Raw genomic sequence first — 13,030 nt, 5'->3', positions numbered from 1 at the left:
GAGAGAGAGGAGGAAGGAAAGGAAAAAGAAAAAGAGAGAGAAAGAAAAGAGAAAGGAAGGAAGGAAGGAAGGAAGGAAGGACGGCAAGAAGGAAGAAAAAGAAATGGGACAGGGATCCTTGAGGTCTAGGATTTTGGCAGTTTCAAAACTTGGTTTAATCTTGAGTACACAGAGAAGCTTAGTGATTATCACACCCAAGAAAGTGAAGCTGGCAGATACTGCCCCAAGGTCTTTACTCCAAGAAGGACCCACAGCTAAGAGAAAACTCAGGAATCACATAGACTGGCCTCATCAGAGTCAACACTATATTGCTATGTCCACTAGACATGATTTTATTCTCTTGATTGCTCCTCCTCTCTGTCTGTGTGGTAGGTATTACTCTTGCATTAGGAAATATAATAATACCAGGAGACTTGCCCCCAAACTTGTCACTAAGAACCGTTAGTATGGGCTGGAGAGATGGCTCAGGGGTTAAGAGCACTGACTGCTCTTCTGAAGGTCCTGAGTTCAAATCCCAGCAACCACATGGTGGCTCACAACCATCTGTAATTAGATCTGACTCCCTCTTCTGGTATGTCTGAAGACAACTACAGTATACTTACATATAATAATAAACAGATCTTGAAAAAAATTTATTAAAAAAAAAAAGAAGAAGAACCATTAGTAGTTCATCATCTCCAGGCATGATTCAGGCTCCTTCACTTGCTGAGGCTTTTCTGATTCCCTAGTCTGCCCTCAGGGCATTGGATAATTCTGCCTTCCTCCTCCAATGTGCCCTAGCTTCTCTTCTTGTAAGAGGACTGTGCTACATGTCTGTGTTAGAGCTGTCCTCTGCCTTGTCCGCAGTAAGCCATACAGGTAGAATTTCCTTAAAGGAAATGCCCTAGTTTGGAGTAGCCCCTATGAGACCAGCTGTGAATGCACTGAATGGCCTTGTGGATATGTATGGTTAGTTTCTTCCCATGTCAAAGCAAGCAGAATGGATGGAAGTCACTGGGGAAGTACCCTGGAATTAGTGTGCTAGTTAGTAACTAACAATGGGCTCTTGAAGCATGGGTTGGAGAGGAGGGTCCAGTCCTGGTTTGCACTATTCACCAATTTCCTTACTGTAAGTGCTCCCACTGTGGCCAATTTTAAGACACCCAGACATCAGCCAGTTTACAACATTCCCAAAAATTTCAGCCATCCGTTTCACAGGCAGTTCCATGAGTCCATTTAACAGCCCTACCCTGCCCTGCCCTGCCCTGGTTCTCCCAGCTTCGCCCTGTGCTCCCAACCTGTAGATTTTGATGCCCCTAAAATTCATTTCTAATCACTCCCATTCTCCTGAGGGTCTCTGGCCTTGTAAACAGTGGCTGGTGCTATTCAAATTCCAGGTCTTGGGAAATGGCTAGCAAAAGAAACCTATTCAGAAATAAACATCCATCCTCCAAACCTGAAAGAAACGCAGACGTGGCTGGATCAGCCCCCATGAGCCACATAAATTTCAGTCATCCTCCCTCTCAAACGAGCTCTGGTCTCTCCCACCCTCTAAGAGTCTCTGAGGGTCTCTCAGGAGATCGGCAAATGACCGATTTTGATTTAATTTTTATTCTGAGCATTCATCTTTATCCCATCAGGGCCTTCCATTGCCTTTCCCCAGTCAAACAGAAGAGTACCTCCCTCACCCTTCTCTAGAATCTCATCTTAGTCAAAGCCTCCTTGGATTCTTTCAAGGACACCAGACAATTCACCTAGTGGGCGTAGCAGAGTGTACCAGTGCGCTGACATTTCACCCTCAGATGAGCTCTGTTGATGTAGTTGTGCTCGCTGTACGACTGGAGTGCGTTCTACAACTCTCATGTTTAATTATGATCCCTCACTCAGATATTTAAAGGGAGGGGTCTCATGTCTTCCTATTTCCCCTAGTTACCAAATCATACTTACACATACTAGGTCTTGTGTGTAGTCGTCTTGAAACTACAGAATCCCTTCGCTGCGCTGCTCAGCTGTCCTCTGACAAGCATGCACTTGTTTTAATCCAAGGGGAAGCAGGATCCTAACCTCCTTGCTGTGCTCTGGGCTTCCCTTAATGCCTCCTCAGGCAGCATCTATTCATGCTGGGATTTTCTTGTTGTTCTTGGACACATTACACCTCGGATGCATTGAACTAGCCATCAGCTAAGGCACTGACGGTAACCCCTGTATCCCCTATTCTACACTCACATTATTGACTGTGTTTTATTTTTAGAAGTGTTCAATTTTAAGTTATTAGATGAAAAAATAATCTTTTTAGCTTTGCCCTGTTGTTCAAGTCTGTAAGGATCTTTTGGGTCCAAGTTTCTCATCATCCATAAATTTGTTGAACATTTCCTCAGACAGCCTTTAAATCACCAAGAAAAAAAATGTTGAAAAAAAAAATGACCAACATAAGGAAGCATGTGGCCTTTGCCTAGAAGCCTCTCCCATGCCGACATCTGTCCTTTAATCGTCATCTGTGGGATGTAGTTCGCAGTCCATGCAGTTCTCCACCTGGCCACATGCAGTAGGGGATGCCTTGCTGAAGTGAACTACACTGTATTTTCCAGATCTGCCATTTTAATGATCTTGCCAAATTTTCTATGTTTTCGGGCACTGCTCTTGTAAACCCAGAACCTAGCACAGTGTCTAGTGTGTGAAAGGGATTCTGGGAGTGCCTGCAAACATGCCCAATTGTACTAATGGGTGAGGGCCTAGATCAGAGTAAAGGTGAGCACTGTTTTAACTGACTGTGCCGTCTTTCTCCATCCTGAAGTCTAGTACATTCGCCTCACACCTCCTTCATGTAGCATCTCTTTAAAGACCACCAATCCTAAATGCATACTGATGAGAAAAGGGGGGCTTAGGCAAGGAAAGGGATGTGTCTGAGGTCAAAGGCTAGTAAATGGACAGACAGCTGTCTGCTGGCCTCGAGGCACCAAGGCTCCTGTGCAATGAGTTTGTACATGTATCCCATGGTGGTAGGGGTGTTTCTTTTTGACAAAAGAATGACAGTACAGTAAAACACAGATGCTTCTTTTACAGTGTCTCATTTTTACAGTGTTACCCTCTGCTGTTCATTAATTCATTGATCCAACAAATATTTAATACCTTCTAGTGACAGAATGCAACTGTTATGAGCCCTTCTTGCACTTTAGAGAGGTGTGGGAAGAGAATAATCAAATAAACACATAGTTTATGATCAGGTTGATGAATATACAGAAAAAATAAAGTAAGGGGCAGGTGGGAGGGGTTGGATTTTTCTTTAAAGGGTAGTACCTAAGCAGAAATATACGTAGAAAAAGCAAGACCTGCCTATGTCCTGGGGCATACACACAGCAATAATGTGATATATTCACAAAATACTTTTTCTTCCCTAAAGCAGGGACACAGATCCTATTATGAACTCCCAAGCTGTGACATGCCTGATTCCTTCCAAGCATATGCATGCATTCATTTATTTGTTGACTCTTTTCTCATTGAATGTCAGTCATTTTTATTTAAGTACGGTCAGTTGAGAGCCAGGGGTGGTGAATAAGGTCTTAGAGCCAGAGCCAGATGTGAGTTCTGGCCAAGAACATTGAGATAAGGGCTATCTTGGTATCAGGGATAGGTGGATAGAGTAGAATAATACACTTATGTTCTAGGAGTCTATATAACGAAAATAAATATAATGTAAAAGAATTAAGCTCTGTAATAACGGTTTTCAAAAATTGTATAGATAATGGATCACTTCTTTAAATGAAACGTTAAACAGAAAAATCAATGTATTATATTGAAAGGAATTGGCATAGTTGGTGTAAAACTGTAGAGCTTGGAATACCTCCAAAACCGTATGACATGCTATGAAAACCATTTTTCTAAAGTTGTTCCTCCAACCAAGAGCAAACATCTGTTTATTGTCTGTTAAAAACTTCATCTTCAAGCGGCCATAGAAGCCAAATTTGCAGAGCCATTCAGTCAGCCATTAAAACTACCTGAAGAGTTACCTCTTGACTTACATCAAAAGGAATAAATATGACTGTCCAAATGAAAGATATTTAGCCTTTTTTTCCTTGCTTTTTAAAGTTATCTAATCAAACTCGTTACTATCAAAAAGACTCATAAACAGGAGCTGGAGAGATAGGTCGGTGGTTAATAGCACTTGATGTTCTTGCAGAGAGCCTGAGTTCAGTCCCAGCACCCACGTGGCAGCTCACAACCATCTTTAACTCCAGTTTCAGGAAAGAGCCATCGTCATCTTCTGAACTTAAGAGCACTAGACATGTATGTGGTACACATGCATACATGCAGTCAAACCTCTCATACAAAAAAGACTCAGAAACATAACTTAAGTAGTTTATTGTATTTGTGGTTTTGTTTTTGTTTTTATTTTTGTTTTTCTACTTCTGGGCAAAGATCACAACATTTGAATTAAGAATCATCTCTTCGGCCAAGACATAGTAGGTATGTCTGTGATCCCAGTATTTGAGAAGTAGAAACAGGAAGATCACACATTCAAGGTGAGCCTCAGAAACATATCAAGTTTTAAGCCAACCTGGGCTACAGGAGACCCTGTCTCAGTAAAATAAAACAAAATCTCTGTTTTCTAAGTGTGTTTAGAGTCCATTCCCTGGTTACTACATGTTGTTTCATTTTGTTTTTTAAGAACATACTCATTTGAAGGAAATGAAAAGACACTGTAGCAAATGCATAAATGGATACACTTTATTATGTATAAGCTCTCTTGCCCACATTCTCCCTCCAGGTCTGGCACAGACCAAGAGAGACCTTTCTCACTCCACTTAATCTGCCTTCCTGTTTCTTCTCTCTGCAGATGACAGCAACTGCCCAGCCACCTTCCAAGGCCCAGGCTGTCCACATCTCAGCGCCCTCAGCCACCGCCAGCACACCTGTGCCCAGTGCCCCCATTGATCCCCAGGCCCAGCTGGAGGCTGACAAGCGAGCTGTGTACAGGTAGGGGACTCTCCAGCAAGCCTTAGCTGATATATGAGAATGCAGATCAGACGGTAGACTGGTCCACAATGATGGCCAGGAGCAGCTTGCCTGAGCTTCCCTCTCTGGAGTCAATTCAGAATCCACTTACCCCAGCTGGTCACTATGGGTTTAGCTGCTGGAGGTATCTGTGACAGATATGAGGGTATGGGCAGTACCAGCCGTGAAGACTCCCTTCCCATCCCAAGTGGGAAGGTGGGCCCTAATGAACATCAGAAACCCTCAGTTCAGACAGCCAAACCCTCTCCCTGCCCCACTTCTCATTGCCTTTGCTCCAACAAGCTTACTAGTCATCTGGTTGTACCATCTTCACCTTGATAGTCACTAGCTGTGTGCATGCAAACAGGGAGAGCTTATTAAAACACATAGTCCTAAGTTGCAGGCTCAGACAGGTCGAATCAGTTGGTCAATCAACAGGAAGAGGGGTGTGAAATATCTTTGTCAGCACTCCAGGTAAACTTGGCCTCAGCTGTTCCTTGGACCACACTCTGATTCATGCTCTTAGCAAGAGGTGTTGTGTGCAACTGTGTGGGTCCCGGTACTTCCCCAAAGGGAGTTTGTTGAGAGCAGGCTGCTCTGCTCTGTCATCTCTGAATGAGAAGGTGGTGAAGCTCAGGGAAATACCCATCAGCCTTAATGAACTCTAGTACTTGTGTGTGTGGTTGGGGAAGAGGTTGTCATTATCTCAAAATGGACCTGAATGAAATTGTTATTGTCATTTGTTCATGAGGATCCCACAGTTCAAAGAAAAGATGCCCAAGTCTTCACTTGGTGTTGAGACTGGACTCTGGCTCACATTCACCTGTGCAAGTTCCCATGTTCCCATGCATCAGCAAGTGTAACATACCTGGGAGAAGGTATATGTCACAGCTAGTGCCAGTAACACAGGGAATAATTCACCCAAGATAGGCGAACAGGAAGGCAAATGAATGGGAAGACCAATTCCTTCCTTCCCCCACACCCCAAAGACAATGCCTATATGGTAATGGTGGTAATTAGTGATGTTATTATCATTATCTTCAGCATTATTTTTAGTTACTCGGATAAGCTGATTGCCTCTAATACCAACACCTAGGCCCTGCAGAAAAATAAAATAGTACCTGGTCCTCACCTTGTGCAAAGAATAAGCCAGACCCAGCTGCCTGTGGATGCAGGGCTCTGCCCAAAGATTTCTGGGATCTGTTCACAGTAACTTCCATTGCTAACACCCAGGGAGGGCAAACAAGCCTCCCTCGGTGTCCTTTCCTCCCTCCTTCATACTCTCCTATAGAATCATTACTATTAATATTGCAAGCACTGTGTTAGATTCCTGGGAAAGAGAGTCAGGTAGGAAGGTGAACACCAGTAACTTATCACCCCAGGAACCAATAGATATGCAAATGAGAAGGCACCACTGTGTACTTAGAGAAACTGGGCAGGTTTCCTTTGGGAGGCAGTGGTTGTGGCTGGTCTTACTGGCTGAGCAAGGGACTCCACCAAGGTAGAGAAGGACATAGGCTAGCCCTCTGAGGCAAAACAGAATTTGCTGTGTTATAGGATCAGGATCAGCTAGTGGCCAGAGAAGAGTTATTGCCCAGCTGCCTGTAAATGAACCTGCGTGCCTCATGAAGGCATGAGCCTCTGTGAGCAGCTTGAGAAGGGAGAGGAAGGAGAGTGACCTCTGCAAGCTACCCTCGTGGCCTGATGGCTCATAGTGCTCAATTTAGACAACTACTACTCCACACGTGGTCCACAGGCCAATAGCATCACATCGTAGGACTAGATTAGAAAGGCAACGTCTTGGAGCCCAACCAAACTTCAGGATTCTGTATATGAAATTCATATGGTCCTGGGTGGTTCATATGTACCTTAGAGGGTGATCTCAGGCATCTCTTTAGACCCCTTGGTGGGGGTGGGGAGTGGTGAGCATAGATCACAGAAAGTGCCTTTGAGTAAAAGGATCTTTGGGCCTGGAGAGATGACTCTGAGGTTAAAAGAACTGGCTGCCCTTCCAGAGGATGCACGTTTGATTCTCAGCATCCGCATGGCAGCTCACAATAGTGTTTAACTCCAGTTCCAGGGGTTCCAATGCTCTCTTCAGGCTTTGTGATATACAAGCATGCACTCAGGCAAAAGACAAAAAACAATACAATTTTTTAAAAAGGTTGCTCTTTGGGAGAAAACCTGGTGCTTAAGGTGGAGGGCTGAGAGGACTGTGCATAGTTCATACTAGCCCCTGATCCCCACCTCACCGGTCTCCCTTCCTCTGACCTCTCTCAATATTGCATCTAGGCCACAAACACAATCACCGTTGTGCATCCAGACATGATATCTGCTAGAAATAAGGTTTCTGGAAATCCAAAATTGGTCCTCTCGCTGAGCCTAAAGGTTCATGATAGACTTAGGAAGCATATTTAAGAGGAGTTAATGAGGCAGCCTATGTAAGCTCCTGGCACCATGGCTGGCATAAAGCAGAGCTGCACGCCACAAGACCATCAGAGCAAGATCCCTGGCCTCCAAAGTCCTTCCCAGGATGCCAGGCTCAGGCTACACCCATGCCAAGCTTCAGGAGAGGTGGCCCACAAGACCTGTCCACCACGTCCCATGAAGTATGACTCAGATAGTCCTTCAATTAACACTTCTTCTAGCTCATCCGCTATCTTCCCCTGGGATAATTCCCCAAAAAAGCCCTTCGCATTTGCCCAGGGTAGACTTGTGACCATCTGACCCAATACAGAGACTCCTAGGCAAACATGGTTGCCTGGCTCCTCGAAGCTAGGTTGGAACTAACACTTATACTATGGCCTAGCTCTCTGGTCCGATAGCCTCTAGGCCCAGATCCCCACCCAGAGTTATCTCCTATATTCATACCTCCCCTATTAGTACCAGCAGCGCTCTCTGCATCTATTGCTCAGACGCCCAGTCTCCTGTAGGGTCAGTCAATTTAATTAGATTTGCCTGCCCAGGGCAGTTTGGTTGTTCCAAAGCACATTAGGGAGCCCACATTTTATGTCAATAAATGTAACAAGACCCTTCCATTCAGATTAGTGCCCAGCGCTACTTTTTTGGAAGTCTTCCCTGTGGCCCCTTCCAGGACTATAGATGGAAAAAAGTGCGGGAAGCTCTCCCCACCCCTGCCCTGCTGACAAGCAGAGGGACAGTATGACAAAAGGGAGGGAGCCTGCCAGTGCCCCCAAGGTTTTATTTGTGTATAAGGACGTGTTAATGAAATGTATTGGTTCCCTTCTGATCTGGAAGCTGGGGGAGGGGACGAGCAGAGCCTGTCTTTAATTGGATCATACCGGTGCATCATCTGGGCTAATCAGCAAAGCAACCAGGAGCTCCGGCTCAGATTAATGATTTCAGTCTAATCCAAGCAGATCCCATGATTGGATGCACATCCCGGGTAATTGTGTTTGTGGCCCAGGAGCAATGATGAGAGGGAGTCGGAGGAGGGGAGGTCTGTGGAGTAGGAGGTTTAGGTTTGAATGGTCCTCAGTTTTCTCAGCCCCCACTTCAACTCTGATGTTTCCTTCCAGGGAAGTTCAAATTGAACCCGGACTGCCACACCCCACCTGCCATGCTGCTGAACGGTGGTTAGGTGTCAGGTGCAGTTTGAGACACTGAGGGATTAGGATGTGGAGCAGAGATGGGGCCAAGAGGGTGAGGTTAATCCAGCTTTCACTCTCCTTCCTCCCCCTCCAGTCTCCTTCATTCCCCTTTGAAGTATGTGGGTTCCCATGGAAACCATGATGTCCTGGGGAGCAGAAGAGTGGCAGGGAGCTAGGCTGGCCAGGTGCGAGGTGGGGAGGAGGGCGTGGGGGGGTGAGGAGGAGGGTGACTTTGCAGAGCATGCTCAGCTAAGGTACTGGCTGTCTCTCCTATGACTGCAAGAACCTCTCTGAGAGCTGTGACCCCCCTCGCCCCCCAACCCCCGTCAGTGGTGAAGTTCCCTGTGAAAAAGAAATGTGGGCTGGAGGTCTGAATAGCAAAAAAATAATAAAGCCAACTTAAGTTTGCTTTGCTTCCCCATTAAAAAGCACTAGGGTAAGCTGCAGGTGGAAGGTCTCTGGCAGGATTTCTTTGTGCCTTGCTCAACAAATTAACTGGATTAACATCTGGATTAACATTTCTGTGCTCTCCAATTGCTGGACTGTTAACTCCATGAGGACAGGGTTGCATTCCTGTCTATCTTGCTCATTGCTCTGTCCCCAGCAAGTTACAGAAGTCACCCTTAGCGGCATAGGCAAAGAAAGTGCTGAATTGCTTGTTGAGGGGATTAATTAAATAGGTTAGACAGTACCTCGTACATACACTGTGGTCCTAGTTTGAGATGCCGGCAATTGGTGGGGGGTGGGCAATGGAGGAGCATGGTTTGTAACATTTGCCAATTTCTGTGTTGTAAATGTTCCTTCCACAACCCACTTAAAACTGCTACCGAAGAGTGGGAAAGAAATACACAGGACTCAGTCCTGCCAGCATGAAGTCCAATCTGAATGCAAGGATCCAGGTCACAGAGATACACAGTCTCTATTTACTAAACGGAGGGAGGGAGATGATCCTATGTGCAGATTCAATAGCTTTCTGTGGCCTTGCTCCTCCACTACCGGGTCTATCCCCTCGAGTCTAACTCTGGAATATCAACTTGAAATGTTCTCTCTTTAATGACTTAATGCTTCAAAAAGTGCTGAGGGTGGAGTAAGTGCTGGATAAGTGTGTAAGCACCATGGTGCTCCACCTGAATGCCAAAGCCGAGAGTTTCCCACTTTGGGGATTCTACCCAGTCCTGTTTCTGTTTGTTTGTGCAAGCCCGCTCTCAGTATCCACCCTTGTCCAAGAGCCTTCACCGGCTTACCAGGGAGGGAACTTCTTCATGGCAGTTCCAGAAGCCCTGCTTTAAACCCTTTCACCCCCTTTCTTTTCTCCCAACTTAGGATCTTGGTTTTCTTTGCACACTGCACACCAAAGACCAAAGACCAGTCCCCCAGTTCCCATGAACTACTCAGCAGGGACCCTCCACCCTGGTGTGCCCTAGTCCCTGAGATCTCATGCTCAGTCCAACTGTCACTCAGTAAACCAAGGCGAATTCCTAAAGTGCTATGTATATCACACCCATCCTGTTGCATCCAGACTGGGTTCCTCTCAAATCCACACCTGTGGGGGAAAGGAGGAAACAGGACAGGGAGCAGTGGTCAGATCACTCCCATGAGACCATCCTAAAGGTCACTGAATCCCGAGGCTTGATCCTGGCAGTCCCTTTAGCTGGAGGTGCAAATTCAGCTTAGCAACCCTTGCTAGGCAGGGGAAGTAGAATAATGTTCTAGAAATAGAAGTGGTGATAACTAACTTTGTCACCTTGGGTGAGTTAATCTCTCAGAGCCTCCATTTGCTCAACTGTAGAAAAGAAAACACTAATACCCAGGATAAAGTTACATAACGTTGGGTAATGCCCGATGCAGAGAGTGTGTGTTGAGTGGACTGGAGGGTCTTAAGCCTAGGCCCAGCTTGTGTGGCTTTGGCCTACTCAGTCTGAAGCATTCAGTGATGTGGGAGAACAGCCTTGGCAGCTGCGCAGTACATGCACTGGCTCCACAACTGGACACTCAAGTGTTTCTATGTCCCAGCTTCCTCCTCTCTAAATGGGAAGTGAACGGAACACTCTATCTTCATCAGGGCTGCCACGAGGATTAGATTGCACAGGCAAAGACTTAGCAAAGAACTTGGGTGGGGGCAGGTGCTTGGGGAGAGGCTCAAGAGTAAAGTGCTTACAGCTCAGAGTGTGGAGATCTGAGTTTGGATCTCTAAAAACAAACAACAACAAACAAAAACCAGGGCAAGGCAAGTGCTCATTTATAACAGCAGTGATGGGGGTGCTTAGGCAGGTGGATCCTGGGCAAGCACCCGTCTCAAGAAATAAAGCGGGAATGAAATCAGAAGACATCTGACATTAACCTCTGGCTGTCTTATGTGCGGGCAAGTATGCTCCCACACATGTGTGCACACACACACCACATGTGTACACCTGGCCGATGGTAAGGGTTCTCTGTAGGTGTCCGCTGCTGTTGAACGTTTTGGGAAATTAAGGCAAGCAGGGTCATCAGGTCTAGAAAGTAAAGGACAGGGTGCTGGTGATGGGAGCGGGCTCCTAACCAAGTGGTTTTCACAGTGCTCCCCAACGAAGCATTTATTCAGTGTACTTTGTGCATGGAAAGCATTATATTAAGTCCTGAAGGCATTGCTCCATGAAGAAATGCGCAGGAGAGGGAAGGGGTGGGGGGAGGGAAATGGACATGAAGAGTAACTGAAATATAAATTTGGTACAAAGTAAGGGATCTAAATATGTATCCAAAAATCTGACTTAAAGCATCTGCCCTGTGTGTGAGAGTCATACTTTCCCAAGGGACGAAAACCCTGAGAGAGTGGCATCAAAGTTGTCCTTGCAGGGGCTGGGCTGAGAGATGCTAGGAAGTCAGTGTCCCTAGGATCAGGCTAGACAAATAGCAGGGGTCCTGTTGTGACAACAGTCCTCTGCAGCAGCTTCCTGGCCAGGACCCTGGGAACTGCCACTTTCTAACGATGCGTCACTGAGGGAATTTGTACACCCTGTGACCAAAGAGTGTTCTGGCTACAAGTAAGTGACCCTAGGGCTTAACTCTTTGTCTTCATTGGCACTAAGTTTGGTCATTTATGGAATTGTGTTGGGTAAGGGAGCCTGAAGATAGCATGAGAGAGATGGAGCCAGTCCAAGGAAGAAATTGGGACCAGAGCTCTGGGCCAAGGCCTCTGAAGTATTAGATACAAGGGACAGATGTTCCAGGCTGTGTCCTTGGCGAGGCTTTGTGAACTAGAAACTAGTGACCATTGCACGCTCTCTGAAGCAGCTGGATTTGCTGACATGGGAAGTAACATCTTAGCTAACGGGTGTCACCAGGGTTCCAGTCTACTGGGGCCATTATCTGGGAAGTGATAGCATGCTCTTGCTTCCCTAGTTCCAAGGGGAGCCCACTCTATCCCCTTCCCACTGGCATTTGAAAGCTCTCAGCCCAAGCTTAGCTTCTGCACAGGTTATTGGAAGGCCAGTGTGCTGCAGCTACCTTGTTTTGGAGCAGTATGTGTGCCTAGAGGTGGTAAATGCTGTGTTTCCACCACTCAGTCCCAGTCTAGGTAGAGCTGAATTGTCCACAGACTGTGTTCACACCCTGCCTGGACATAACTTACTGATAAGAGATCCAGGAATCTAGAAGCCCCCAAACCTATGATCATGCACTGCTTGGTACACAGAGACCTCAATGACAAGAGGCTACAACTTACAAAAGGAGAGTTATAGTGTCTCTCCTTACAAAAGGGAAAGCAGTCAGTACTAGGTCTCCCCAGTAGTAGGGATGAAGTGGGTGGAGTGAGAGAAGAGCACCCTGGTGCTTTAGGACTCCTGTCTCTAAAGGTTTCTTACCCAGTCAGCTAACCCAACCCACTCCTCCATTAACTAACAGCACCCTGCATTTCTTAGACACTGGTCCATTTCATGGCCATGAGGAAAGAACATAGACTAAGGCTTCGGGCTTCTAAGTCTATCATTGGGCAAAAACCACTGACCTTCTTTTGAAAGGCTTTTCTACCTTATAGAATAGACATTCAAAGAGAAAATGGGGGTGGACGGGTGGAGAGAGAGCCTGGCACATCAAAAAACAAAATCAATATGAGTCTCAACAATGTGGATGTAGCCTGCGCCCACACAGAAGGGTTATTAGCAGATGTCCTTCTGGACACCTATCTGATAAAACAAAGATTTCTTGTCTTGGCAAAAGCCTTGATGATTAAGAATACTTGGGGTAGCTTGGCTTTTGACCCCAAGATTCAAGGATTGTGACAGAAATAGGGAAAGTGATTCAAATTAGCCAGCGAGATGGCTCAGCAGGGAAAGGGGCTTGCTGCCAAGCCTGAAGACTTGAGTTCAATCCCCAGAACCCACATGGTAGAAAGACAACAAAACCTTCAAGCTGTTCTTTGACCTCCCCATGTGCACCCACCCACTCACCTAAATAAATAAATGTAAAAAAAA

At 46.1% G+C, this 13,030-nt stretch overlaps 1 protein-coding gene across 8 annotated transcripts in view; it reads left to right on the top strand.

Annotated features, from left to right (window-relative positions):
• Positions 1-13,030, top strand: part of Pknox2 (PBX/knotted 1 homeobox 2) — a 268,744-nt gene that overhangs the window by 197,824 nt on the left and 57,890 nt on the right. For all 8 annotated transcript variants that reach the window (XM_031345929.1, XM_031345922.1, XM_031345928.1 and 5 more), the window contains one exon: positions 4,814-4,953. In XM_031345929.1, coding sequence (XP_031201789.1) covers positions 4,814-4,953 — 140 coding nt within the window. The remainder of the gene's footprint in view (positions 1-4,813; positions 4,954-13,030) is intronic.

This window comes from Mastomys coucha, unplaced genomic scaffold (assembly GCF_008632895.1).
Source record: "Mastomys coucha isolate ucsf_1 unplaced genomic scaffold, UCSF_Mcou_1 pScaffold23, whole genome shotgun sequence".
NCBI classification, from domain to species: Eukaryota; Metazoa; Chordata; class Mammalia; order Rodentia; family Muridae; genus Mastomys; species Mastomys coucha.
This window is presented reverse-complemented; position numbering and strand designations above follow the sequence as displayed.